We start from the raw sequence: 27696 nt of genomic DNA on the forward strand, positions 1-27696 counted from the left end.
ACCTTAATCCTTGAGTTCTTACTAATTTCCACACAATAAAAAACATGTACTTTAGTACTAATCTTACAAGTATCACAATTTAGGTTGAATCATCAAATACACAAACCGAGTCCTCTTGTGCCATTCACAGGCTTGAGCCCGAGGCATTCACAAGTGCGCTAATCAGCAGGTTTAAAGTCTTCACCTGACTGACGTAAGCATTCTAGACAGCATCCTAAGTTTTCCTACAAAAAGACCTGTGGAATGTTTCCGGTATGTTTCCCCAGCCTCTAAAGGCTGCAGCCCTGAGATACATTGTCTGCTTTTCTTATAGTTTGTGTTTAAAGAGGAATTTTGCCGAATGGGGTAAAGGCTTTTCTGAAGTAAGTGCACTCAATATTCTTCCATATTCTTGGACACTGGGCCGGTAATGAAAGATCACTAGAGGCATCTGATGTAAGCTGGGTTCTCGTGTGTGGGTCATCTAGTGCACTTTTGACAAGTAGTCTGAGGCCTTGTAGTGGTGGGAAGAGGACCACTGGGGTCAGCAGCAGTGTTCATGTTCGAACCGCGAGCCATGCCTCATTCTAAAATAAAGTGACGCAGACCTGTCGCCGTGAGTACCGCGCTTGTACGTTAAGCAGGCCTGTAGAAGTCAGATACACATCAGCAGCTGTGAGTTTCATGTGCAAGAGAGAATACCAGGACACTATAACATTTATAGAACTTCACTGATAATTTGGTATCTGGAGTACATAATCAGGTTGCTGAAGATGGGAAATGTACTGTGGGGAAGTGGTTGTAGGCATTGAATGAATGAATGAATCAATCAATGAATGAAGTAATCAATGAATGAAGAGCTTACACAGGCACGTTGCCCAGTGGCGCCCTAGCTCTGGCACTCACAGTGAGGCATACAGAAACACAGGCATTGAAGAGAAATGTTTTTAAAAAAGACTTAAGGAATGGGACAAGTTTGTGATCGAAGTATAAAGAGCATGGGAGTGAGTTTCAGGGGAAGGCTCCACCATAGGATGAAGAACTGCCACCTTTTGTATAAACCTGAAGCTGGAATCTACAACCTAGCTTTCTAAGAGGACCTAAGAAGACAGGAAGAGTTGTTAAATTGCTGGGGAAACTGAATTCAAAGTGTAATGTCTTTTGTAGTCCCACTCTGAGGCATTTTCTAATAAATATTGCTCCCTCTAGGCAAAATAACCTACACTGTAATGGGCTGTGGTGCTGATACAGTATGCTTTAAGTCAAGTTGCCGATTATCCATTACCGGCATATTTACATTTTTATAAAGTGTGAAGTGCACCCTTGTGGCTACCGGAGCGTTGTACATAAAACCGTTGTACTTTTCATAGTGTGCAGATTATAAGCGTGATCGTGTATCAAGAGGGAGAGAGAGGACCAGTTAGCTAGTCCGTATCCCCAATTTATATAGACTTTAATCAAAAGGAGACTAGCTAAAGTTTGAGGGGGGTTTAACAAGATTTAGTATTAAAATCTAAGTGACTCAGTCTTGTTTTGTCAAGGGATAGTGACACCTAGTATGTCTCATGAAGCCCTCACCCACCAACCTAGTTGGTGGCATGCTTCATCATCGGGCCCACCCAGTAACACCTAGCGTGTTCCGGGTGTGCTTCGACGCCTGATTACAGCGGAGCAGGTATGTCGCTGTGTGTGCGGTGAGGGATGCTTTGAATGTGAATTTAAAACGGCTTGGCGGAGGTCCCAGTACCCGAATGTGAATAAACTTTAATACCTGGGCCACCGTCAGCGGTTAAAAATAAGGCTGTGGGACGTTAGAGGCGAGTTACGACCTCCCACGTCCTTTGATGGGTCAATATGTTTCAGCCAGTGCCTTATGAATATGCTGGCTTTCTTCAGGACAGATAAAAGGTGTGCTGCAATTAAAACTAGTGGATGTGTGATACAGACTATGTGTCTACACGCCCTAAAGTGTATCTATGTGTGAGAGGGGGATTCCCTTCTCAAGAACACCTGTACATGTAACATGTAAGGACAAGGACAAAACAAACATGGGAAAAAGAGAGTCACTAGAAAGTATTGTATACATACTCATGACAGCCGACTTTATAGCGTTGGGGGTGCAGGCTATAAGCGGCTAGGGTGTAATGATACTGGTGGTACCATTATTGTGAGGATCGCACTTGAATTTCGTTGGTGGGGTGACTAAAAAGACGGTATTCACAACAATTAGTGAAAGCAGTGGTAATGAAAAAGGAAGCGCAGGAATATTTTCTTACGCTAGTTTTAAGGAGTTTTTGCTTCAAGGTTTTTTGAAGTGGAAAGGGGTTGGTCCTATGGGAAAGAAAAAGGTTTTGCCACTGGGGTTAGGAGACCTGTAGGGAAAGAAAAGTCGTAGCGCTTACCCATAGTAGAGATGGTAGTTCGTCATACTCACAGGATTACTGGCCAGAGCCTGCTTTGGACCTGTAGTGCCTCCTTCGCAGAACCGGTAAGTGATGGCCTGTGCTGCTGGGTTTTATACTGCAGTTGATTGGCTAATTGTGCGCACCTGTAAGGTTTGGGAAATGGTAGACAGACTCGAGCTGCTGAGTCATAATAATACCCAGGTGCGTGAGGAGTGCTAGCGAGTCTGCGCGCATGCTGGCGTGGTTGTGGCCAGTGTGTGCGCATGCGCGGTGGATCTCGCTTTCAGAGCGCATGTGCGAACGAGAGTGTCTTCGCACATGCGCATTAGTGGGTGTATGCGTGAAGTATTGGCGCGCCTGTGCAGACCGATCTCCGCAGTGTTGTTGTGCAGAGGGGCATTAGACCTTGCAGGAGGGCATCGGAATGTCTGTGCCCTGATACAGTTTGGATAAAACAGTGAGAAAAAATAAATAATGAGAAAAATAAAATAAAATGGGCAGTGTGCCATTGTGAGGCTATCCTTAAGTAGAGGTGCCAGGGTAATTTACTGGGGGGTCATAAGCATGGGAGGGGATCCACAATCCCATTTCTCAGAACTAGGAGGCTCTATCTCAAAGGAGATATTTTACAAGGGGGATTCCAGTGTCAAGTGGGCAAAAATGCCCCTTGGTTACAGGGAAGTTAAAGAATTCCACGGAATGGCATCGTTCAGACCATCAGTGGCAGTTGAAAGGCGATATATCCATCGTTGTTCTTTACTGAGGAGTTTCTTATCGTTGTCAATGGGGCTTTCTGGGATTTGTTCAATGACTGTCCAGCTGAGGTCATTGGGTGTATGGCAGTGGGTGATAAAGTGATTAGTCAGTCTACTGATGTTTTTCTTGCATCGTATAGTACTGCGATGCTCGGTTATTCTGGTTTTGACTTTGCGTGTGGTCATCCCCACATATCGGAGGCCACACGTGCATGTGAGAAGATATATCAAGTTACGTGAGTTGCAGTTAGTGTGGTTCCGTTGAATCCAGATCTTGTTGGGTTCAAGGTTCAGAGTTTTGGTGTGGGTTGTGAGGTGACAGGATCCAACAGACATGCTGCGTGCTAATCAGCGCTTAGAGACCCCTGTGGTTATAACGCGCCATATAAATTAAATAAATAAATAAATAAAATAAATAAATCTAAGAGCGACTATCCTTGCACTTGTCAAGAGGGCAGCAAATGCGGAACATATCTCCAATCAGGAAGCTGAATACCTATGCCCTGAACACACCAGGACCCCGTACTTCTACACTGTACCCAAAGTACATAAAGGCAAAATCCCACCACCTGGCAGACCTATTGTTTCAGGCATAAACTCCCTACTGGAACCATTATCGCTTTATTGTGATTTTTTCTTGAATCCTTTGGTGCAAAAAACACCTACATACATAAAGGATACTAAGCACCTACTACAGGTCATAAACAATATGGACTTTGACCCTGATACCCAATTATTGGTAGGGTTAGACGTGGAGAGCCTGTACACCAGTCTCCCCCAGGATGCCACCTTGGAAGTTCTCCATGACATCTTAGAAGAATCCCCTTGGCCTTACCACACTCCGAGGAGTTTCATACTGGCATGTGCCACTCTGGCCCTCAAAGAAAATAATTTCGAGTATGAGGGCACCTTTTATCTACAAACAAACGGGACATCCATGGGCAGTGTTTTCGCCCCGAGCGTGGCAGGATTATATGTACACCATTTTGAATGCACCAACATCTCTGTGGAAACCAACCCGTTCAGCCATCACATCCTGAAATGGCACAGGTATATTGATGACATTCTGGTCATCTGGCAAGGCTCTCAGAATGACTTGGACAAATTCATGACCTGGCTCAACACCAGGGATCCATATCTGAATTTCACTAGCACAGCAAGCAACCATCAACTACCTTTCTTAGACCTAGAAATCACAGCCAAAGATGGGACCCTTATCACTACCACATATTACAAACCAACAGCAAGGAACTCATTGCTCCTTTACATGAGCTTTCACCCTCGCCCTCTCAAAGAAAATTTACCATTCGGTCAGTATCTCCGTATACGCAGAAACTGCACCAACGTCAGTGATTACAAATCACAATCAGCAGATCTAGCCACCAAACTGGAAAGCCGTGGCTACCCAAAAGCCATTATTCGAAAAACACAGAAAAGGGCGAGAAACCAAAACCGTGACGCACTCCTTGAAACCATCACAAAGGAGGATCAGGAACAACCAATAACCTGCGTCACAACCTACAATACGGCCTCCAACGAGGTAGCAAAGATTATTAAAAAACATTGGAGAATAATCAACTCCGGGCAGAGGAATTGGGACGCACCAAGATATGCGTACAAGAGGTGCAACAATCTAAAAGATCAACTGGTGAGCACCCGACCGAGATTACCACCAAAGTCACCCGAAAACACAATCCTCAATGCATGGGGCCTGCCCAAGATCACTGGACATTACCCCTGCAACGACTGCAGTGTGTGTCACCTCACAACCCACACCAAAACTCTGAACCTTGAACCCAACAAGATCTGGATTCAACGGAACCACACTAACTGCAACTCACGTAACTTGATATATCTTCTCACATGCACGTGTGGCCTCCGATATGTGGGGATGACCACACGCAAAGTCAAAACCAGAATAACCGAGCATTGCAGTACTATACGATGCAAGAAAAACATCAGTAGACTGACTAATCACTTTATCACCCACTGCCATACACCCAATGACCTCAGCTGGACAGTCATTGAACAAATCCCAGAAAGCCCCATTGACAACGATAAGAAACTCCTCAGTAAAGAGCAACAATGGATATATCGCCTTTCAACTGCCACTGATGGTCTGAACGATGCCATTCCGTGGAATTCTTTAACTTCCCTGTAACCAAGGGGCATTTTTGCCCACTTGACACTAGAATCCCCCTTGTAAAATATCTCCTTTGAGATAGAGCCTCCTAGTTCTGAGAAATGGGATTGTGGATCCCCTCCCATGATTATGACCCCCCTGTAAATTACCCTGGCACCTCTACTTAAGGATAGCCTCACAATGGCACACTGCCCATTTTATTTTATTTTTCTCATTATTTATTTTTTGTCACTGTTTTATCCAAACTGTATCAGGGCACAGACATTCCGATGCCCTCCTGCAAGGTCTAATGCCCCTCTGCACAACAACACTGCGGAGATCGGTCTGCACAGGCGCGCCAATACTTCGCGCATACACCCACTAATGCGCATGTGCGAAGACACTCTCGTTCGCACATGCGTTCTGAGAGCGAGATCCACCGCGCATGCGCACACACTGGCCACAACCCCGCCAGCATGCGCGCAGACTCGCTAGCACTCCTCACGCACCTGGGTATTATTATGACTCAGCAGCTCGAGTCTGTCTACCATTTCCCAAACCTTACAGGTGCGCACAATTAGCCAATCAACTGCAGTATAAAACCCAGCAGCACAGGCCATCACTTACGGGTTCTGCGAAGGAGGCACTACAGGTCCAAAGCAGGCTCTGGCCAGTAATCCTGTGACTATGACGAACTACCATCTCTACTATGGGTAAGCGCTACGACTTTTCTTTCCCTACAGGTCTCCTAACCCCAGTGGCAAAACCTTTTTCTTTCCCATAGGACCAACCCCTTGCCACTTCAAAAAACCTTGAAGCAAAATCTCCTTAAAACTAGCGTAAGAAAGTATTCCTGCGCTTCCTTTTTCATTACCACTGCTTTCACTAATTGTTGTGAATACCGTCTTTTTAGTCACCCCACCAACGAAATTCAAGTGCGATCCTCACAATAATGGTACCACCAGTATCATTACACCCTAGCCGCTTATAGCCTGCACCCCCAACGCTATAAAGTCGGCTGTCATGAGTATGTATACAATACTTTCTAGTGACTCTCTTTTTCCCATGTTTGTTTTGTCCTTGTCCTTACATGTTACATGTACAGGTGTTCTTGAGAAGGGAATCCCCCTCTCACACATAGATACACTTTAGGGCGTGTAGACACATAGTCTGTATCACACATCCACTAGTTTTAATTGCACACACCTTGTATCTGTCCTGAAGAAAGCCAGCATATTCATAAGGCACTGGCTGAAACATGTTGACCCATCAAAGGACGTGGGAGGTCGTAACTCGCCTCTAACGTCCCACAGCCTTATTTTTAACCGCTGACGGTGGCCCAGGTATTAAAGTTTATTCACCTTCGGGTACTGGGACCTCCGCCAAGCCGTTTTAAATTCACATTCAAAGCATCCCTCACCGCACACACAGCGACATACCTGCTCCGCTGTAATCAGGCGTCGAAGCACACCCGGGACACGCTAGGTGTCACTGGGTGGGCCCGATGATGAAGCATGCCACCAACTAGGTTGGTGGGTGAGGGCTTCATGAGCACACCTACTAGGTGTCACTATCCCTTGACAAAACAAGACTGAGTCACTTAGATTTTAATACTAAATCTTGTTAAACCCCCCTCAAAGTTTAGCTAGTCTCCTTTTGATTAAAGTCCAGATTATAAGCGTGCCCTCATAAAGCGAAAGTTATGGCTTCCATTTATCCTTCAAGTAATCAATATCTTCGAGCCCTGCATACATATCATAAGTCTCGGTACTGAAGTCTGACTCTGGAGAAACGCTTCGGAGGGGTGTCTTTTTAGCTGTTTTCTGAGCTTAGGTTTCGGGAATCTCAGACTCTCTGGAGAGTAAATAATGTCAGTAAAAAAAGGGAGATGCCTTGGTGGACAAACTTACATCAACTACTCTGTGTGCTCTTCACATCATTATAGCCCATGTATTAGAATTAGCACCTGATACTAACACCATTAATGGCAAAATGGGTAAATACTGTAATTTCTTTATTTTTTTTATTTAAAACAACATCCTGAGCATTACAACAGTCAATTCTAAACATACATTGCCATTTAAAAACGTGTACAGTGATATAACATTTGTATCCATCTGTATTTCATCAATCTAATACAAACATTTGATTAAAAAAACAAGGGTTTTTTCTAAACTAACAGTAAAATTGCCCAAACTAGATACTCATAGGCAATACACCACAAAAGAGAGACAGAAAACAGACACTATTTTTGTCATAAAATCACACATCAGGGATAAAAATACTTCTTAGCTTTTCCTAGATACCCTCAATCTTTCATATCTACAGGATATGCTGTGTCCCTTGAGTGTGTGCAATAGGGCCTCAACGTGTTTCAATGGTTAAAAATGATAGGCCACCTTTATCAAGACAATTATATATGTCTCTCTTACATTGGGCACTGGTTGGTTGCCATTTTCGTTTGTTTCCTGTAGACAAACACAATTAAATAATTGTTTTTAGCAAACACAGCAAACTTACATTGTCCAATTCTATACATTTCCTTTTTAAATTGGTTTTATGCACCTATTATACCTGCACATTCTATAAGGTGCTCATTTCTACTATACATTTTCTTTGTAAAGCAAAGTAGTATCACCATATTCCTATCACAAATTGCATTGGGTATACTTTCCTCACTTATTGGCATAACATTTTCTGAGCATCCTATACCCTGTCTTTATTTGTACAACATTATCACAAACATTTTTGTTTCTCTCATTCTAATAAATGGGCTGTTTCCCTTATTCTTTAATGGTCCCCTGCTCCTGCAACCCCCAATTCGCTTCTACATATGTCTGCCCTCTTCGTGGGTCTAGGGTAGCGGAAACCTGATTTTAGTTAAGGGGAACGAGAAGAACCTGCCCCTGTCATTAAGTACCATTTTACAATTCGTACTCAACGTGTACTGTGGGGGCACTCTAGAAGGAAATTATTAGTTTACCTTATCTCATGTCAATCACTTCTTTCATTGATATCCCCAATGTCTTGAATTTTGTTACCATGACCTGCGCGTTTCCTAAAAAGTAATTAGATTTCATTGTTATTCTATCCTTCCTTCTTTAGGGTAGGCTGGATGCTATGCTTAGGACCAACCAAGAATCTTTACCCTTGCTTATCACGACACCTTGTATATCTTATTTATGAAGTTTGTCCCTTCTGTAGGTATGGTACTTTCAGTATGAGTAATCCATTAAAATCATGCTCTCATCTAAAAAGAAACAGATGTTATAGTCCTGATTCTTAATAAGCACACAGAAGATCCTAGGGTCTTTTATCAAATATTCTCTAGTATATACCTGCTTAAAAGCCACTTTTGCGCGATGTCTTCTCCCTCTCAAAATATTTCTGTAAATGGAAAGCAGCAGTAATCCTTCCTCAGAAAAATGTACTAGCACCTCAAGGCTCTATCTGTTAAGAAAGGGGGACTAATATCAGTATGCTCTTATATTGCTCTATATCATAAATGTGGATACTGGCTATGGGGAACCATGCCTCACCTGAACCCAATCCAACTCTGGCGCCGGGTGATCACTGTCATTTTATATTTCTTTTGCCCTCAGGGTCTTGTCAGTACTTGCTCTATACAGGGAGTAAACACAAGAGGAAGTCCTCTTGTTAGGGCATTTGTATCCATATTAACATAATCTAACTCCTATTGCTCTTACTCAAAGCTCCGTCTCTCCTCACCATGAATCCTGGTTTCTCCTCGCACAGACACCCACACTGGCCTTTTCAGAACCGCTAAAATGTTGCGAGACTTCCCTTCACGTTTAAATATCGTGTCTTGTCCCGTCATTGGCCTTTCATCAACTATCTTCAGGTGTGACTGCTCTGTGCCCCTTGGTTTTTTTGCATATTGCGGCGTTTGTACTACATCGACCTGCTTCCTTATTTGACCCGGAAGCATCACTCCTTCCAACTCAATTTCAAGCCTCGCTTTCATGCTAGTACTAGCGAGTTTCAGCCTCGTTTTTATGTCCCTCCATACGGGTACCAAGCCTCGCTTTCATTTCAATGGGGCGAGTTACAAGCCTCATTTTCATGCCTCAATAAAACTTTATTTATTTTGTTTCAATGAAACTTTACTTGTTTTGTGAGCTCTAACATGCAGTATCGCAATTGTAAGACATATTATATAGCATGAAGATCTATTTCATTACAGGTCTTACAAATTGTCCATACTCCCTGAATATATCTAAATAGTAATTCTTAGTTCCCCATTTGTACATAATTCCTAAATCCATCTTGATAATGATCTTTATTCATATACATGCATCAAAGCAGAGGTCTTAGTCATATAAGGGCAAGGGCCTTTGGTATAAGTGCCCAAGGATATTATTCCCTATCTTCAAGGTGGCCATATCTAATGTTGCAGGAAAGCGCCCTGTCAAGTAATTGACTTATCATTTCATTATAATACATACTATCTGAATATAATCAATAATCCACTTTGATGAATTAATTTCCTATAAGGATCATTAACTTATCCTTCTTAGCTAATTTGAATTACCAATTGTCGTCTAAACAAACTACCTTGAAGGCACCTATACCTCTCTCCCTTATTAGGGCCCTTAGAAAGATTCTCCCTATGATACCACCACAAGCACGTGCATTGGTGGTAAGGAGCGTCATCATGAACAGGCTCGATTACTGTAACGCCTTGCTGCTGGAGTCCCCAAGTATTTAATGGGGAGACTTCAGAGAATCCAGACTGCGGCGGCCAAGTTTGCCTTGATGAGACCTCGACAGTCCTCTACTTCTCAGGCCATTGAGGAGCTTCACTGACACGCAATTTTGCAGAGGATTCAGTTTAAATCCCTTTGTATTTTGTTTAAGGCACTGCACGGTCAGGGGGCCCAAACCGCTGAAGAACAAATTCAGCTGGTATGCCCCTACTCATTGTCTTTGGTCGTCTTCGGCCAATTGGGTGGAAGTACCCAGGATTAGAAGAGCTCAACTGGGGGGGCAAGCCTTCAGATTTTGCTGCAGCACAGCTCCGGAACAGCCCACCCAAGGAGTTGCAACAGATGAAAGACCTACTGTCGTTTAGAAAGAAAATTAAGACCTGGCTCTATCCTAGAGTATAAAATTAGTCTTTCTCCATGCCATCCTCTGGACCCCTGGCCACAGGTCCCCCGTCGCTCAGTGCCAGGATACCCGTTGGGTCACAGTGTGCTTTCTAAGTAGAGTTTACATTACATTACATTACTTAATTGTTAAAGAATACATATACCTTGGGAGAACATTTACCTGCTCTTTGCACAACCAGCCTCATCTGCAAAAAATGGGTCGAAGTGCAGATGTCCACCCAGGAGCCCTTCAAAGACTCTATTCATCCACAGCTCAAAGACAATTCTCCTGCTTGCTCCAGGTATATAATTCAAAATTCCCAGCAGTTTTATCATATGCAATAGAATGTATCCCAATAAAAGAATTGATTCAAATAGACATTAAAGAAGGAAAAATCCTGCGGAAGTTAACCAGGATGCCGCAAGCAGTTCCAGTCCAAGCTCTTAGGTTAGAACTATCGTTAACCAGTTCCTACGCCAGGGGGATTACACACATAATAAGATGGGCATACAACTTGGTTCATGCCGTCCAGGAACCCTTAGAGCCCTGTTAAAAATAGTCACTGGAGCAAGACTCTCCAAAGTATATATTTAGTACAAACCTAAGCAACGTTTTTAAACTAACTTCAGTTTCCTTAGAAATGATAAAATCTTGGACACCTGCCCAGCTGAAACTTGCACTGAAGCACTTAAAACCAAGGCTAAGCATGGAACTTGACATCCAACTCTGCTCCAGGCTCTCAATGTACAAACAGTACGCGGCCACATTAGTTTTTAAAAAAATGCAGCCAAATATCTTTTTTAACGTAAAACATGGAGTAAGGCGAAATATTATTCAAGTACTACTAGGAATACTACCTCTGAAATCACACACCTTTAAGTGGTCATCAAATCAAGGAGGGATTAATCAATGTGACTTATGCAAAGGTGGGGTGCAAGATCTTGAACATGTTCTATTTGCATGCCCAAATGAGATCGTGGTAGCAGCCAGAAACAGATATATCACTCTGATCAAAACAAAATGTAATATAAATTCGGTCTTCAAAAGTCCACCCAATGAATTTCTCTGCATTAACATGTATAACTTTTTTAAGTCTTTTTTAAAATTATATTAACGTGATAATTTTATTAAAAAAAATTGTAAATTTTATTGTTCATACACTTGTTGTTCTCGCAAGAGAACTGAATAAAATAAAAACGTACTTACCAGAACCAATTTAGGGGAGTGCACATGGTTGCTGGGTTCCTGATTAGCAAGAGCCCAACAGACTAGGTCAAAAACACACTGACACAAGTCAAAAAGTGGAGGTAACCATGAAAGCTGATCTACTTTCCTTCAACTACTCATACTTTTTGGGTTCTGAAGTAGCGTGCTTCTCGCCGAAAAGGGGTAGTAAGCGCTATATAAATGCAATTACAATTTCTAAATTTGAAAAGTACGCTCTGGCATCGGGCAGTATCTATTCCTAGGGGGCACACTACAGCAGGGGGCAAATGGCGTGGCGGTAACCTGGAGACTCGAGAGAGGGAGAGCATTGGGGGTGAGGAGACTGGGCCATGAGTGTCTTGGGTTTTTTGTGGGAAGGGGTGTTCACGGAAGAGAGGAGACATAGGAGGGAGTGACTCCTTTTTCCCTGGCACGCTGAGCGGATGTGGGGTTACAGATGGGGCGGTTCGTCCATTAGGGCGCTCGGGCGTTGCCCACAAGCTGCCCACGCCCGCAGCTCCCTCAGGATCTCTGAACTTAAGTAAACCCTCAGTTTACTTAAGTTCAGAGATGCCGAGGGAGAACTGACAATCATGTCAGTCAGCTTGACGTCGGACCGGCCACCCCCTTCAGAGTCTGAAGGAGGTTGGCGGTCTGGCGTCATGTTGACTGACATGATTGTCAGACCAGGGGCAGGGAGCAACACAAGTGCGCATGACTGGGGACGGCGGGCAAATATTTGCGCCGTGCCCAGTCATGCGCTCTAGTGTCTGCTCTGAATTGCGCATGCGATAGAAGAGCGAGGGTTGAGCAAAGGCTCGAACCTCGGTCTCCTAATGGGCAGGCAGGCGGTGAGTAATCATGCTCCAAGTCAATCCTGGTGCTGGAGCAGGGCCAGGATTGGCTGAGAGGGGTTGCACTTGCCACTTGCCAGGAGTGATGGGCTGTTCCTGAGTGTAGGTGCCAACTAACGGACCCGACTCTTGAGGCGGTGTGGACCTGATCAGGTAGGATAGATGTTTATTATATTTTACAACTCAGCGTAGTCACGTAGCTTAGCGGGTTATCGCAGCTTCTTCTCGTAGCTGCAAAAGGTAAAGGGCACATATACACAACCTGTTGCTTTGTCTTCCCCCTGCAGGGCATTGTGGACTATACTAGTTACCACCCCCTCACCCCCACCACCTCATTATATAAATGCTGTAGCAAACCTATCCTACCTACATTTAAACGTAGCGTCGCTCAATGAATGGAGTTTCAAAGAGCCTAGAAACAGTCATTTAAAGTTTTTCGCCGTATAGCGTCCCGTACACACAGATAGCACAGCGATCTACACACACCTGATGAGCTTAGTGAGTTGCTGAAGAGCTCTTAACCTGTTACATTGAGCTTGGAATAACCTGCAAACCGGTAAATAAATCCAGCCACTGCAGGTCACTGTGCATAACCCAGACAATTAATACTCTGATGCAGACATATGCGGGGTATAAAGTCTCATAAGTTATCTCGGTAGGTTAATGCCTTGCCACGACTGCCTGCCTCATGCAACAACAGATTCTGCGGTAGTTTGCACTCTTATACACCACATGTCACTTACCTCGGAGAGGCCGGTCTCCATCAGGAAGTGCATGCTGGGGGTCTGGGCATAGGGGAAGACGCTGCCGGAGAAGCCATGGAGGAGGTCGGTGTCAAAGAACCTCTCACCGAAGCACTGGTCGAAGAGGCGGCTGGGGAGAAGGGAGAAGGGAACCCATCCCTTCACTGTGCCCTGACTTTCCACTGCTCCAAATCGCTTCTTTAGTGCCCAGAAACTCCAACTCATTGAGCGTTAAATGCCCTCTCCACATATCCATTACTGGCCGCTTGAACTGCGCTCTTTTGCCCAAGATACTCGCTCTACCCACACATATTCAGCCAATCTGCCTCCTTTATCAGTGACCACTGCCCACCTTGAACTGCCCCCTTTAATTAACTCAGATCGTCTAACCCTGACCCACCAAATACTGGCATTTGATCAGATATCGCTCTGGGCGAAACCAAATATGGGGCCCTTCACACTCGTGCTGTTTATTTGTCTCTGTGTGGAAATCTTCTGAGGAGTACCAGGAAGGTGCTTGAGGCTTGATTAAGGAGGGCTATGAAATGAGAGACAAAAGGCGGACACGAGCACCGGCAGCCTTCAGACACTGTTTTTAAACACACTCCCCCCAGGTCAGAGGGTCACAACTGCAGACCGCTCCTGCGCCCCTCTAGAGGTCAGTGCCCTAGGCGTGGTCCCAGTTCGCACATGCTAAAGGCGTGCATTCCCTTCCATACAGTAGCACTAAAAGTCTCTGTTCGAATCTCTTATAACGTGCGTCAGCGCTGCTCACCCATTGTTCAGTTTACTTAATATGGATCTTTAATTTAGCCTGAGAGATTTGAGTGGGAAGTATGGACTGCAGTGTAGATTTGCATCTCTAGTGCTCTTTTCACATCTTCACAAATAAGAGGTAGAGTGACAGTGTAATATATTTGTTATGATTACTGCACCCTACCTGAAATATTAATGCATAGTTCGGTTGTGATTACGGGACCTTACTTGTAATGGCATTGCCATTGAATGTTCTTTATTTGGACACTCTGGAACTTTGATGTCACCTGCATCCTGTTTCTCCTGACCCCCTCTGCCCATCACCAACATCCCCTGTACGAGGCATCTGTCTGCCTATCCTGACACCTTGGCTCGCGTTCTGTCCATCACTTACCTCATGCCTGTTCGCTCAGTCCCTCTATCTACAACCCACAGTCTACGTGCCTGATAACACTGTCTATTCAGACAAACACTGTACCTCCATCACCCATCTGTGTCTTCCTGTTCTAATACATGACACAAGATCAGTACATCACTTACCTACCTGCTTGGTCACACTGTCGGTCCATCACCCCCTGCGCCTGCCAGGTCCATCGCACTGTTTCTTCAGTCCCCATTTGTAGATCTCTGACCTGACACACAACCTGTCCATCCCTTGCAGGCCTCACCCTGATCCCTTCTCTTTTTCTCATTTTTTGTTTCCGTTATTTTCATCACCAATTCAGTCTGTTCTTCTCATTATTGCTTGAAAATGCATAATTTACTCACTCTTCATTACAAAAAAATTATCGGTGGGAGACAGAGAAGAGCCAATAAAAGAAGGATCGCCCTCAAATGTATTTCAAATGCCAATTTTTGCGGACACTTTTGTAAAAATCGTGCCAATTATGCGATTTCTTGGCTAATCGCGATATCCTGGGGATCTGATTAGTCATTTTGTTGAATGCATATTGAATTAAGAAACAACTCGTCTCTAAATTGGACTAATACCGCCACCACGTGGCAGACTGACACAAGTGCCGGTGTTAGCAATTACGTGCTGGTGCTAAGCATAGGAAAACCCATTTGTCGAACCTTAAGCACTGGCTTGACACTAAGTAGCTAAATGACTGAATAATGAACTGGCTCCATCGTTACTCGGTGCAGTCTTCTGGCAGCGCTACATTCCCAGTGCCAAAACATAATACCTGATTTAACCAGGGCAACTGAATATCCCAAGTAGTATGAAATTTGGTCCCAAGTAGTATGAAATTTGGTTGCATGTCAACCTTTTAATTTGGAAGGATTTATGTTGCAAAGCACCAGAAGCTTTTAGATTGATTTGCTAAATGTCCTTTTTTTGGCAGGAATGCAACAAGGGAATGAAAGAAAGTGTTTACTTGTTCCTCTTCTTTAATGGTTTTTATGGCCCTCTGTTCCTTTGCCATCTACCGATTCTCTTTTACCCCTTATTTTCCGCAACCTTCTGCTTAGACCTGTGATAACCTTTTATTTGTGGTGTTGGTATTATGTGCACTTCCACCACTATTCACCCTCGTCCCAGATCTTGCTAGCTCAGTTCGGCAGCGGACAGTCCTTTCTGCATTGTGTTTGCTAAGCTGCTCTTCTTTTAGTGACCTCAAAACACAGCACATCAAAATATTGATTGCTTGGATTTTTTTCTTCAAGCTGTTTAAAATCGGCGACTTATCTCTCGGCTGAAAACCCAGGGCGTAGGGGTGGGTACAGGAATCAGGCTAGAGACTGTCTGGCTAATAATCAATGTTATAATCACAATCGGCCATCATGTCGTTGGCGACAGTGCTTGAAATAGAAAAACAAAAGTGCAGGTACTTTGTACCAAAGTACCTGCTCGTTTCTGAGAAGTGCGGGTACACTCCAATTAGAAGTATTAGGCTTCTATTGAGAAGTGCAGGTACTCTCCCTCAAAATAAAAAAAAAGTGCTGGTACTTCGTACCGGACCATTTAAAGCACTGGTTGGTAGTAATAGCATAGAATTATAGCCTTGTAGCATACCGCTGCAGGCTATACTGGACTTTAAAGGCCTGCGCCTTCAGCTGTGGCCTATAACAAGGGAGCAGACCTTTAATGGCCAGCATTGCCCCCTGCAGTGGGTTATAAGGGTATTAGAACACGAAAGGGGAGTATCCGGATTAAAGAAGGTAGCTTCCTTGGTGACACAGCGGATTTACAACCCCTTGATTCTCTGAAGCTTGTGTGCCTTTCACAGCTCTTGTTGTGTGTGTGCCTGACAGTTGCTAACACGCCACACAAGGGAGCTCTGAAAGTGCGCACCAGCCAGCCCCTGATTTTCCTTGTGTTCTGCCAAATCGAATTTCTTTGTTTGACTGAGTCGAGCGAGACAAGAGCTGAGAAGAATCCCACCTCAATCCTCCCGAGGCTCCGGTGACACAGAGCGCGACGGGAGAAGGGATAGGGGAATGCTTGCTGTGTACAGTGGCGTAACGAAACTTGAGGGGGGGGGGCATGCAAAGTACATGCAGGGGGCTCCCCTGTCTTTGGACCCAGTCAGACGCGGTCAGGCCAGGTGCCTGCCAATGCCGGAGGGAGCCCCTGGAGCTTTGGGCCGCCCCGCCCGCACCACCGTGACTTCAGGGCTTTTGTTACGCCAGCCACTGGCTGTGTGCCCTCCTCTACAGCCCCTGGCTCTCCCATTCCCCTGCACAATCCACATGCCAGTAGGGATGCAGAGGGTGTGATTCAGGGCATTGGAAAGTTGACAGCAGCAGGCCTATTCCACTGTCGCGCCATAATCTTTAATGGAGCTTTCCACATTCCAGTGTTCTAATATGCGCATTTATGGTCTGCCATGATTTCATAGTTACTCTCCTTTGTAATCAAGTTTAACTGCGGTCTTTTCAAAGTTTGCTCCGATATTCAAAACTCTACAAGTTTATTGTGAAGCAAGTGTGCGAGTGTGCTGCACTTTGATATTGAGCTTTCTGTTTAGCGATGCCTAACTTCTGTGTTTCTTCCTCCGCTCTCAGACTTGCTGTTTTTAAATTATACAGATGTTAGACAGTATTGATAATTTAGCAGACACATTTTAATATGTTTTTCCATTTTTTGGCAGGCTGTCATTGGTGGTTTGGAAGGATTCGGTGACATTGTTTCGGTGTCGTGTACAAATAATGAAATATTTCTACTAAAAGGCGACCGAGACATCCTGAGAATTTCAAATAGGCCCGAAGGACTGCCTTCAACAGGTCTGTGTTAATGCTAATTTTACCACTGCTTAATCAAATGAATTATTTTAGTTTCTTTTCAAGGTAAATTTTATTTGAACTGTCTTCTTGCTTTAGAATATTTAGACTGCGTGGCTGCGCTACTTTAGGGTAGATTATTGTAATGCGCTTTATCTGGAGATTAATAACTTGACCCTCGCCAACCTCCACCTTGTGCAGAATGCAATGGCAAGGTTGACGTTGAACATCCCCCAGTAGCACTCAGTATCGAAAGGGTTTAAAGAACTGCACTGATTTCCAGTGGAGAAACGCATTCGGTTCAAGTCTCTCAGCACAGTAGATAAAGCACTCTATGCGATAAACCCAGCTGACATTAAAGCCATATTTTTTTGTGTTTTTTTTATGTTTGAAAAGCTTTATTTATTATAATAATGATAACAACTGACATCAGGAAGGAGGATATAAAATATACAATTCAAATAAGGAATATAACAATCCTAATGACAAGCTAGAGAGTTAAAAGCATTTTATGGTATTTTGAGAAGGAAAAGGGGGCAGGAGGGGAAGGAAAAAAGGGGGGGGAATAAAATAAACTAACCATTGCTATAAAGAAATAACGGTAAAAGTGAAAAACCACACAAACAAATATCAGAAGCTCTATGGGGTATGCAAAAACATTATCTTAATAAGGCAGTAAAACAGTATGGAAACTTACAAGGAGGGGAGAGTAAAATCATTCAAGGGGGTTTGAAATTTTCGGAATTGATAGTAAACGTTTTCTGTTGAGCTAAATGATCTAGGTATACAGTAAGAGGTAACCAGTAGAGGTCAACATTACGAGATGGTTTACAGGAGGAAGCGAAGGAGACATCAAGTCTATGAAAGTGACATAAAGAGTTCCACCAATGTTGTATAGAAACATTTGTAAGAGATTTCTAATTTGAGGATATATGTTGAAAAGCCAGTGCAAGCAGAAGGTCGAAGAGACCCAGGGAGTTTGAGGGTAAAGTTAGCGCATCAAAGAGACTGCCAAGAAAGAGAAGAGGGAGTGAGAATGAAACAGAAAGAGAGAAAATACAGGAAATACAAGACCAAACCTGTTTCCAAAAAATGGAAACCGTAGGACAGTAAACGAACATATGCAGAAGATCAGCTTTAGGTGATTTACAAGTTTAACAGGTAGAGTCAGAGGAAGCCGAGAAATGAAGAAAGGGAAAGAGGAGAAAGATAAAGTCTATGATAAAGAAAAAAGAGAGATTGAGTGAAGGAAGCAGATCGAGAAATCTTCAAGGATTTGGATCAGATTCTATCCCAGAAGGAAATGGGCCAAGCACATCCCAAATCTGCCTCCCAGGAAAGTTCCACCTTGGATTTGAGACGCTTCGGATTAGGCGAAGAAAATAATTCATAAATAAGGGACGCCTTAGGAAGAGTATGAAGCAGTGTTAAAAGATGAGAAGGGGAAGCAATGGATGTTGATGAAGGAAGAGAATAATAACGATCAAGAATAAGTTCCATAAGAAGAGTGTATTTCTGCAGGAAAGAGCGAGGACAGTGAAATTGAAGTTGAAAATGTGGGAAAGAACAAGGCATTACACCATCAAAGAGCTGACGGATCCAGATAATACCTTTAAGTCTCCACGAGGTCCAGCTGATAGGTCTATTATTTACAAGAAGAAGGGAATTATACCTCTTGGGTAAGTTTAGAAAGGAATCACGCAACATAGATATAGGAGAGAATAAAGGTTTATGAAATGAGGAAGTGGAAAAGAATCATAAGGAGATTTAGATGAGTAGCGTATGAATTCGTCAAATGAAAAGGGCGATAAAAAGGAACTTTCAATAGAAAGCCGGAGAGGGGAGAGGAGAGTGGATAGTCCAAGGGGATCCAACGTGAGGCTTGACGAAAAGAAAAGGATTTATGGCATAGACGAAAATCTGGGAAAATAACACCACCATTTGATTTAGGTCTACGAAGAGATAGCAGAGAAATTCTAGACTTTTTATTTTTCCAAAGAAATTTAGAGATAGAAGAGTCAAAACGTTTGAAATAAAGAGTAGGAATATGTACAGGCAGCTTGGAAAGAGTATAGATAAGAATAGGAGCAATCATCATCTTAATAGAATCCAATCGACCACCCAAGAAAGAAAGAGAGGATTCCAAGAAGAAAATAACTGATCAATTTGGGAAAGAGCAGCAGACATACTTAACTTAACAGAGGAAGAAATAGAATTAGAAAACCGAAACCCAAGATATTTAATCTTAGTACTATTACAGGTAAAATCAGTGGAAGAAAAGAAGTGCGGGAGACAAAACTTAGTCAAAGGGAGAATTTCTGTTTTATCTGAGTTGATCTTGTAACCAGATACAAGAGAACATCCTTCAAATTCGGGCAATAAAGGAGGGATAGACGATTCAGGATTTGAAATAAATAAAAGGATGTCATCAGCATATGCAGATATTTTTAATTGGTGTTCACCATAGGGAAATCCGGAAATGGAAGTGTTGTGGCGAATGGAGGATAAAAAGGGTTCAAGGGCCAAAATAAAAAGAAGTGGAGAGAGAGGACAACCTTGACGAACTCCTCTTTGAAGAGTGAAAGAAGAAGAAAGATGACCATTCACAAGAACAGAAGCTTTGGGTGAAGAATATAATAAGGAAATGAGAGAAATAAATTTAGATCCAAAGCCATGCCATTTAAGTGAAGCAAATAAAAAGGACCAGTCTACTCTGTCAAAAGCTTTTTCAGCATCGAGAGAAATAGCAGCTAAAGGTTGTGAGAAAGAAGGAGCTTTATTTAAAACGTTCAGAAAAAGACGAAAATTATCAGAAGTAAGCCTCCCTTTAATAAAACAGCATTGTTCTTTACCAATAAGATGTGGCATAAAGGAATCCAAACGCAAAGCAAGTAATTTGGCGAAAAGTTTATAATCAACATTAACTAGCGAAATGGGGCGATAATTTTTACAAAATTGAGGATTACGACCTTCTTTCGGGATGAGACAAATGGTGGCATCTCGAAAGGTACCTGCAGCTATACCAGAAGAAGAAAAGGATTGAAAAAGAAATAAGAGTTTGGGTAATAAAAGATCAGAAAAATGCAAATAAAATTCCCCCGAAAAGCCATCGGGACCAGGAGTTTTACCCTTAGTAAGAGAAGACAGAGCCGCAGATAGTTCATGAAGGGAGAGATCAAGACCAAGGGATAAAAAATTAAGATGAGACGTAGAGGGCTTCGGTAATTTATCAAAGTAAGAACGGAGCACAGAAGAGGTAGGAGGGGATTCTGGAGTATAAAGTTTTTGATAAAAAGGTTGGAATTGTTCAAGAATTTGCTCATTAGTGTGGAGAAGAACGTTGTCAGAGGAAAAAATAGATTCAATGGAAGTACGTTCCTTAGGGGATTTGAGCTAGTTAGCTAAAAGCTTCCCAGATTTGTTATGACCACCGTAATAACGCGCACTGCTACGGAGAAGAATGGAGGAGGCATTGTCTGTAGTGAATTTATTAAAGGAAATCTTTGCACGTAAAAGTTCAGGGGACATACATTTATCAGAGGAGGTGTTGAATTGATGTTCTAATTTTTTAATATATGCAAGAGAGGACTTACGTTTTTGGAGAAATTCTTTTTTTTTCTGGAAACAAAATCAATAATAAATCCTCTTGCCGTAGCTTTAAAAGAGTCCCAGAGAATATGAGGAGGAGTGTCAGGGGTAGAATTAGTTTGAAAGTAGTCAACAGTAAAAGTACGAAATAAAGAAGAAAAGTTAGGGTCAGTAAGAAGAGCAGAGTTGAAGCGCCATCGAGAGGGCTTAGGACGAGGAGGAAGTAAATCAATATCCGTTATAACAGGAGCATGATCTGAAATAACAATAGGCTCAATAGAGGAAGATAAGAGATTCTGGGTGAGAGATTGAGAGAGAAAGATATAGTCTAACCTAGAAGAAGAGGCATGAGGGTGTGAGAAAAAGTAATAGTCTAGAGTGTCTGGATGCGTGAGTCTCAAAGAATCAGAGAGATTTGTTTGAAGGATAGTGTTCAAAAACTGCTTATGACTTTTGTGGGGAATGAAACGCACAGTGGATTTGCGGTCGAGAAATGGATCAATAATCCGATTACAATCTCCACCTAAAAGAAAAAAGTAATCTTTGAGTTGAATACATTTGCTTGTGATTAAAGGCCAAAACAAACAATCAGGTTGAGTAGGACCATAAATATTAAAAACTGTTATGGAAATAGAATTAATTAGCAATTTAACCAAAATCCATCTCCCTTCCGAATCATTTTCTTCCAATAACACTTTACATTTTAACTTTTTATGAACTAAAATAGCAACACCATTTTTAGGTCGAGGTATATCCGGTTTGCCGAAGGCAAAACCGGATGTACAGAGATCTTATGTTGTATAGTAGGGCAGTTTAGACCCGCCTCTCAGCTCCGTTCGCTTCCATTGGCTGGCTTCCTAAACAGAGGCCAGCCATTGGAAGAGAAGTGAGTCACTCAAAACAAGCCCCGTCTTTTTCGGATTCGGGGGCGTAAATTTTGCTGTTCTTTAGCTCATGACGTCGTCCGTCACTCAGGACAGCAAAACACGCCCCCAAATCCGAAAAATTTCGGAAGCTTTGAGGCAGCCATTTCTGCCCGACCACCGCCGCTGCCGGAAGAAGTCCCGGCGTGGGGATACCCCCATCGGGTGCTCACCCCGCTGTTTATTTAAATTAAAGAGGGAGCCTACCCCTCATCAGCCCCGCATTACCGCCGCAGCCCAGGACACCCGAAAATCATAGCCGCGACCCGGAAGTACAGTGGGCTAGGCAGGAAGCGGACGGGAGGTCTCCCCGCGCTCCTGCCCGGCAAGGAGAAGAAGCTCGTCCCCAGCCGCTGCCGACCGGAGAAGCCCAGTAGCCCTGCCCGCGGTAGAGAGGAGCCGCCGCTTCCCCAAACAGCCAGTGAGTGCCGTTTTTCTTGTTTTTATTCCCTCTTGTGCCCTGCCCCTGCCAGGTTCTGCCCTCGTGTCTCCCACCCGTCTAGTCAAGAAGCCCGTCCCCAGCCGCCGCCGACCAGGGAAGCCCAGCAGCCCTGCCCGCGGTAGAGAGGAGCCGCCGCCTCCCCAAACAGCCAGTGAGTGCCTTTTTTCTTGTTTTTATTCCCTCCTGTGCCCTGCCCCTGCCAGGTTCTGCCCTCGTGTCTCCCACCCGTCTAGTCAAGAAGCCCGTCCCCAGCCTCCGGCGACCGGAGAAGCCCAGCAGCCCTGCCTGCGGTAGAGAGGAGCCGCCGCCTCCCCAAACAGCCAGTAAGTGCCGTTTTTCTTGTTTTAATTCCCTCCTGTGCCCTGCCCCTGCCAGGTTCTGCCCTCGTGTCTCCCACCCGTCTAGTCTAGTGCTTAGCTCTGGCTCGGGACAGCATGGCACATGCCCCGGAGCCCGTGTCGCTGCAGCCCTGGGACTCGGTATACCAGCGGCTGCCGGAAGACATGTACCCCCCTCTTTCGTTTCCCTGTTGCCTGCTTTGCCCTGTGTGGGTTGCACCCACGGACACTTAGAGGCAGAAGGCTCCCCGGCCAGTCTCGGCTCACCCCTCTGCTGCACCCGTTGTCTCCTCTTGTCTTCCAGTTGTCTCTGAGAGGAGGCGGGGGTCGGGCGGGCAGAGATGGGAGAAAGCTCACTTGCTAAATACAGGTTTGCCAAATGAAGGTTGAGGCCATTCCCTAGTCTGACCCGTGTCGGAAGGGCGCGGGTTAGTGATCCTGCCACCCCGAGGGGCTGTGACGTATTTCTCGCCTGGTAGGCAGGACCAGACGTCAGTGCCCTGCTTCTATTAGCCTCAAAGACGGATGGCTCTCCCGCATGTCAGGCTGAGCTATGGCGCCTCGCTGAGCCGTCACCGCCTTCAATTACAGACATCAGAGGAGAGCCGCATCTGGCCTGTGGCTGTGGCTGAAGTCATGTTCAGTGCTCCTCCGACGAGGGCGCAGTATTGGGGGATTCACCAGCCAGTTTGATAAGCAGAGCCCTGCAATCGTGAATGAAGCCACCCATTAACTGTAGTCTCTACAGTGGCATGCCCAAGTAGGCACCCCCAAACTTTATTGGTTCCACCACGTGCACTGTGACCGGGGCTCGGGGGCCCCTCCCACCTTCTGCTTGGGGGCGGGGGGCATCATTTTGCCATACACCACTGATCAGCAGACCGCTTTGGAGTTGTCCTGATCCGCTCTCAGCCAGATGAAAACAAACCTCCTCTGACATGTGTGATCATGTATCAGTTGTTTATGGATAAGGACGTTCAGTCTGCTCACCTTTAGGTTCCAGGGGAAGCCTCAGAGGTTAAGGGTGGGCTCAGACTATAGGGCCTTTCAGCCTCTAGAGCTGGAGTCTGCACTCTCGACCTCCCCTCGAGAGGCAAGCGGGACAAATGGAAGCAGAGGGCCAGGGCTCAGGTGTGAGACTAATAAGGTGTGGAGGCAAGAGTCACGGTCAGGGGCAAGCTTGAGCCCTGGCCTGGAGAGTGCAGGCCATCCATCGAGGAGTCTGACAGGCAACGTAAACAGGAGCCATTAGGGCCACAGGAAGGAGGCGAGAGAACCGTGGGAACAGATTAGAGCTCAGTGTATTTCTGTCTGTTTCACTGTGTGTTGTGGGTGTGTACTTTCTGCCTGCGTGTTGAATAATAATGTTCAAATGAGCACTTCTACAAGTGTCTGTGCGTGTCTGGGTGGTATAGTGGAGCACGTGTTGTGTGTGTCTATGCATATATGTGTACTTGTGAGTTTTGGTTTCTATCAATTTACATGTGTGCTTCTGTGTGCCTAAATGTGTACATGTGCTTGTGTGCGCATGTTTGAGCCTGTTTGTATCTGTGCATCTGCGTGCTTATGCCTTATTCTGCGGTACTACTGTGGGTAAGTACTTATGAACTGCATGTTTGCATGCTCTTATATGTTAGTTTGGGTGTCGATTTGTGCGTGTTTATGTGCATCCGTTCAGGCTGTTAGTCAGTACACCTAGAAGTGTGTTTGTGAAGCTGTCATTTTCTTTGTTTATAAGTCTGTATGTCCATGCTCGTCAGTCTGTGTGTAACTATCGGCCCATCAGACAGTGTTTCTAAGTGCTTGTGTGTTGTCTCTGAGAGGAGGCGGGGGTCAGGCGGGCAGAGATGGGCGAAAGCTCACTTGCTAAATACAGGTTTGCCAAATGAAGGTTGAGGCCATTCCCTAGTCTGACCCTTGTCGGAAGGGCGAGGGTTAGTGATCCTGCCACCCCGAGGGGCTGTGACGTATTTCTCGCCTGGTAGGCAGGACCAGACGTCAGTGCCCTGCTTCTATTAGCCTCAAAGACGGATGGCTCTCCCGCATGTCAGGCTGAGGTATGGCGCCTCGCTGAGCCGTCACCGCCTTCAATTACAGACATCAGAGGAGAGCCGCATCTGGCCTGTGGCTGTGGCTGACTCATGTTCAGTGCTCCTCCGACGAGGGCGCAGTATTGGGGGATTCACCAGCCAGTTTGATAAGCAGAGCCCTGCAATCGTGAATGAAGCCACCCATTAACTGTAGTCTCTACAGTGGCATGCCCAAGTAGGCACCCCCAAACTTTATTGGTTCCACCACGTGCACAGTGACCGGGGCTCAGTGGCCCCTCCCACCTTCTGCTTGGGGGCGGGGGGCATCATTTTGCCATACACCACTGATCAGCAGACCGCTTTGGAGTTGTCCTCATCCGCTCTCAGCCAGATGAAAACAAACCTCCTCTGACATGTGTGATCGTGTATCAGTTGTTTATGGATAAGGACGTTCAGTCTGCTCACCTTTAGGTTCCAGGGGAAGCCTCAGAGGTTAAGGGTGGGCTCAGACTATAGGGCCTTTCAGCCTCTAGAGCTGGAGTCTGCACTCTCGACCTCCCCTCCAGAGGCAAGCGGGACAAATGGAAGCAGAGGGCCAGGGCTCAGGTGTGAGACTAATAAGGTGTGGAGGCAAGAGTCACGGTCAGGGGCAAGCTTGAGCCCTGGCCTGGAGAGTGCAGGCCATCCATCGAGGAGTCTGACAGGCAACGTAAACAGGAGCCATTAGGGCCACAGGAAGGAGGCGAGAGAACCCTGGGAACGGATTAGAGCTCAGTGTATTTCTGTCTGTTTCACTATGTGTTGTGGGTGTGTACTTTCTGCCTGCGTGTTGAATAATAATGTTCAAATGAGCACTTCTACAAGTGTCTGTGCGTGTCTGGGTGGTATAGTGGGGCACGTGTTGTGTGTGTCTATGCATATATGTGTACTTGTGAGTTTTGGTTTCTATCAATTTACATGTGTGCTTCTGTGTGCCTAAATGTGTACATTTGCTTGTGTGTGCATGTTTGAGCCTGTTTGTATCTGTGCATCTGCGTGCTTATGCCTTATTCTGCGGTACTACTGTGGGTAAGTACTTATGAACTGCATGTTTGCATGCTCTTATATGTTAGTTTGGGTGTCGATTTGTGCGTGTTTATGTGCATCCGTTCAGGCTGTTAGTCAGTACACCTAGAAGTGTGTTTGTGAAGCTGTCATTTTCTTTGTTTATAAGTCTGTATGTCCATGCTCGTCAGTCTGTGTGTAACTATCGGCCCATCAGACAGTATTTCTAAGTGCTTGTGTGTCTATGAGTCTGTTTTAAGACTTTGCACGTTTCTCTGTGGGTGAAGAGGGTCTTTTGCTAATGGGCTTGAGTGCACTTGTGCGCTTATAGGTTTGTTAATTTAATGTGTCACTTGTGGCCACTCTCTGCGTTTGTATAACCGTGATAGTCAATCTCTGCATGTTTTTCTGTCTACCCGCCAGTTGGTGAGTGTGTGTGACTGTGTGTAACTATGTACTTCTGTTTGTGCATCTGTCTCTGTGTTTTCCAGTCTGTGTTAGTCCGTCCATTGGTGTGTTCCTGTGGTAGTTTGCTGGCCTGATATGTATACTTTTATTTATCAGTGTCTGTTTCTCAGTCTGCGTGTTGTCTTTTTTGTTGGTATGGCTGTGTGTTTGCCTGAGTGTGTGTGTGTATGCTTGTGTTTGCCAGTCTCTGTTTGGCAGTTTCTATGTTGTCTGTTTGTTAATCTGGCAGTGTGTATGCATGGTTGTGTTTGTCAGTCTGTGTTTGCCAGTTTGTGTGTAGCCTGACTGTATGTGTGCTCACGTTTACTAGGCTGTATTAGTCAGTCTATCTGTTGCCGGTTTGTTGGTTCGGCAAAATAAAATAAAAAATGTCATGAGCAATGCCAATAGCTCTACCTTTAATAATGCCGAGACCATTGCATTGTAAATGCTTGTTCTTATTGGGAGAGAGAGAAAATAAAACTGTACCCACCCAACTCCTTTTTAACTTAAGGGACTCAGGTTCATCAAGGTGAGTCTCTTGTAGAAGAGCAATGTCAGGGGTATAAGAGGACAAATGAGAAAGTACTCTCTGCTGCTTAATGGGGTTAACAAAACCTTTAAATTCCATGAAATGACTCTAAATTTGTAAACAGGATAAACATGACAACATCAAAATTTGCAACAAGATATATAAACAACAGAATACCGAAGAGCAAAATGCAGGTGTAATAGGAATAAAAACATCGAAAAATACAAAAATGCATGCAAACGTGAAATAACCGTTAGACAAAAGAGACAAAATAAGCGAAAATAGAGAATAAAAACCAAGAGACAGGAAAAAAGGGGAATGAAAAGGGAAGGAAGGAAGGAAAGAGAATTGCAGAAAAAGAGACAGTACATATCCAAAGGATGACTGTTATTAACATACCTGAGGGAACAATTACAAGGAAGGTGGGGAAATGGCGACACTCAACAAGACGAACCAGGCGAGGGGTGTGAATCCAAACCACACCAGGACAAAGGAAATGCAAATGTCACACAAACGGACTCAGGTAGACCATCAGGAACCTATATTGGAAGAGAAAAAAGACAAATATCAATTGGGAAATAACATTGTCGGCATACAGGGCAAAACACTCTTCACAACAAATAAAATAATTAATTAAAGAACACATGCAATAAGAAAGACAACAAGCATTGGAAATGCAATAGGTCTCGCATTAGAAAATTTGGAGCTATTGGTCTTGTAAATGACACATATTTTATTTATGTGTTGGTTTTTAAAATAGCTAAATTGATAGCTTTGTCATTTACAATGCCAATAGTTATAACTTTTGCAAATGTGACACCTATAGCATTTGTAATGCAATATGTTTTATTTACGTGACTTAGATGTATTCATATTACAAATAACAATGGCCTTTTTTTTATAATTAATTCTTAAATAAAAAGTTATTGTAATTTATAATGGCATTTTTTTTTTATTTCTGTGGTTTTTTTAAATAGCTAAATTAATAGCTTTGTCATTTACAATGCCAATAGTTATAACTTTCGCAAATGTGACACCTATAGCATTTGTAATGCAACATATTTTGTATTTACGTGACTTAGATGTATTGATATTACAAATAACAATGGCTTTTAATTTATTAAAATAGTGAATACTTAAATAATTTATTTAATTTGTAATGGCAATAGCTTAAAATTTTGTAAATAACTTTTGT

General features: G+C 44.1%; 1 protein-coding gene across 2 annotated transcripts in view; it reads left to right on the forward strand.

The window, feature by feature from the left end:
- The window catches only part of TECPR2 (tectonin beta-propeller repeat containing 2), a 626110-nt gene that overhangs the window by 179755 nt on the left and 418659 nt on the right, over window positions 1–27696 (forward strand). For both annotated transcript variants that reach the window (XM_086937834.1, XM_086937835.1), the window contains exon 8: window positions 17028–17160. In XM_086937834.1, the coding sequence (XP_086793960.1) occupies window positions 17028–17160 (133 nt within the window). The remainder of the gene's footprint in view (window positions 1–17027; window positions 17161–27696) is intronic.

This window comes from Lissotriton vulgaris, chromosome 9 (genome assembly GCF_964263255.1).
Source record: "Lissotriton vulgaris chromosome 9, aLisVul1.2, whole genome shotgun sequence".
Lineage (NCBI taxonomy): Eukaryota > Metazoa > Chordata > Amphibia > Caudata > Salamandridae > Lissotriton > Lissotriton vulgaris.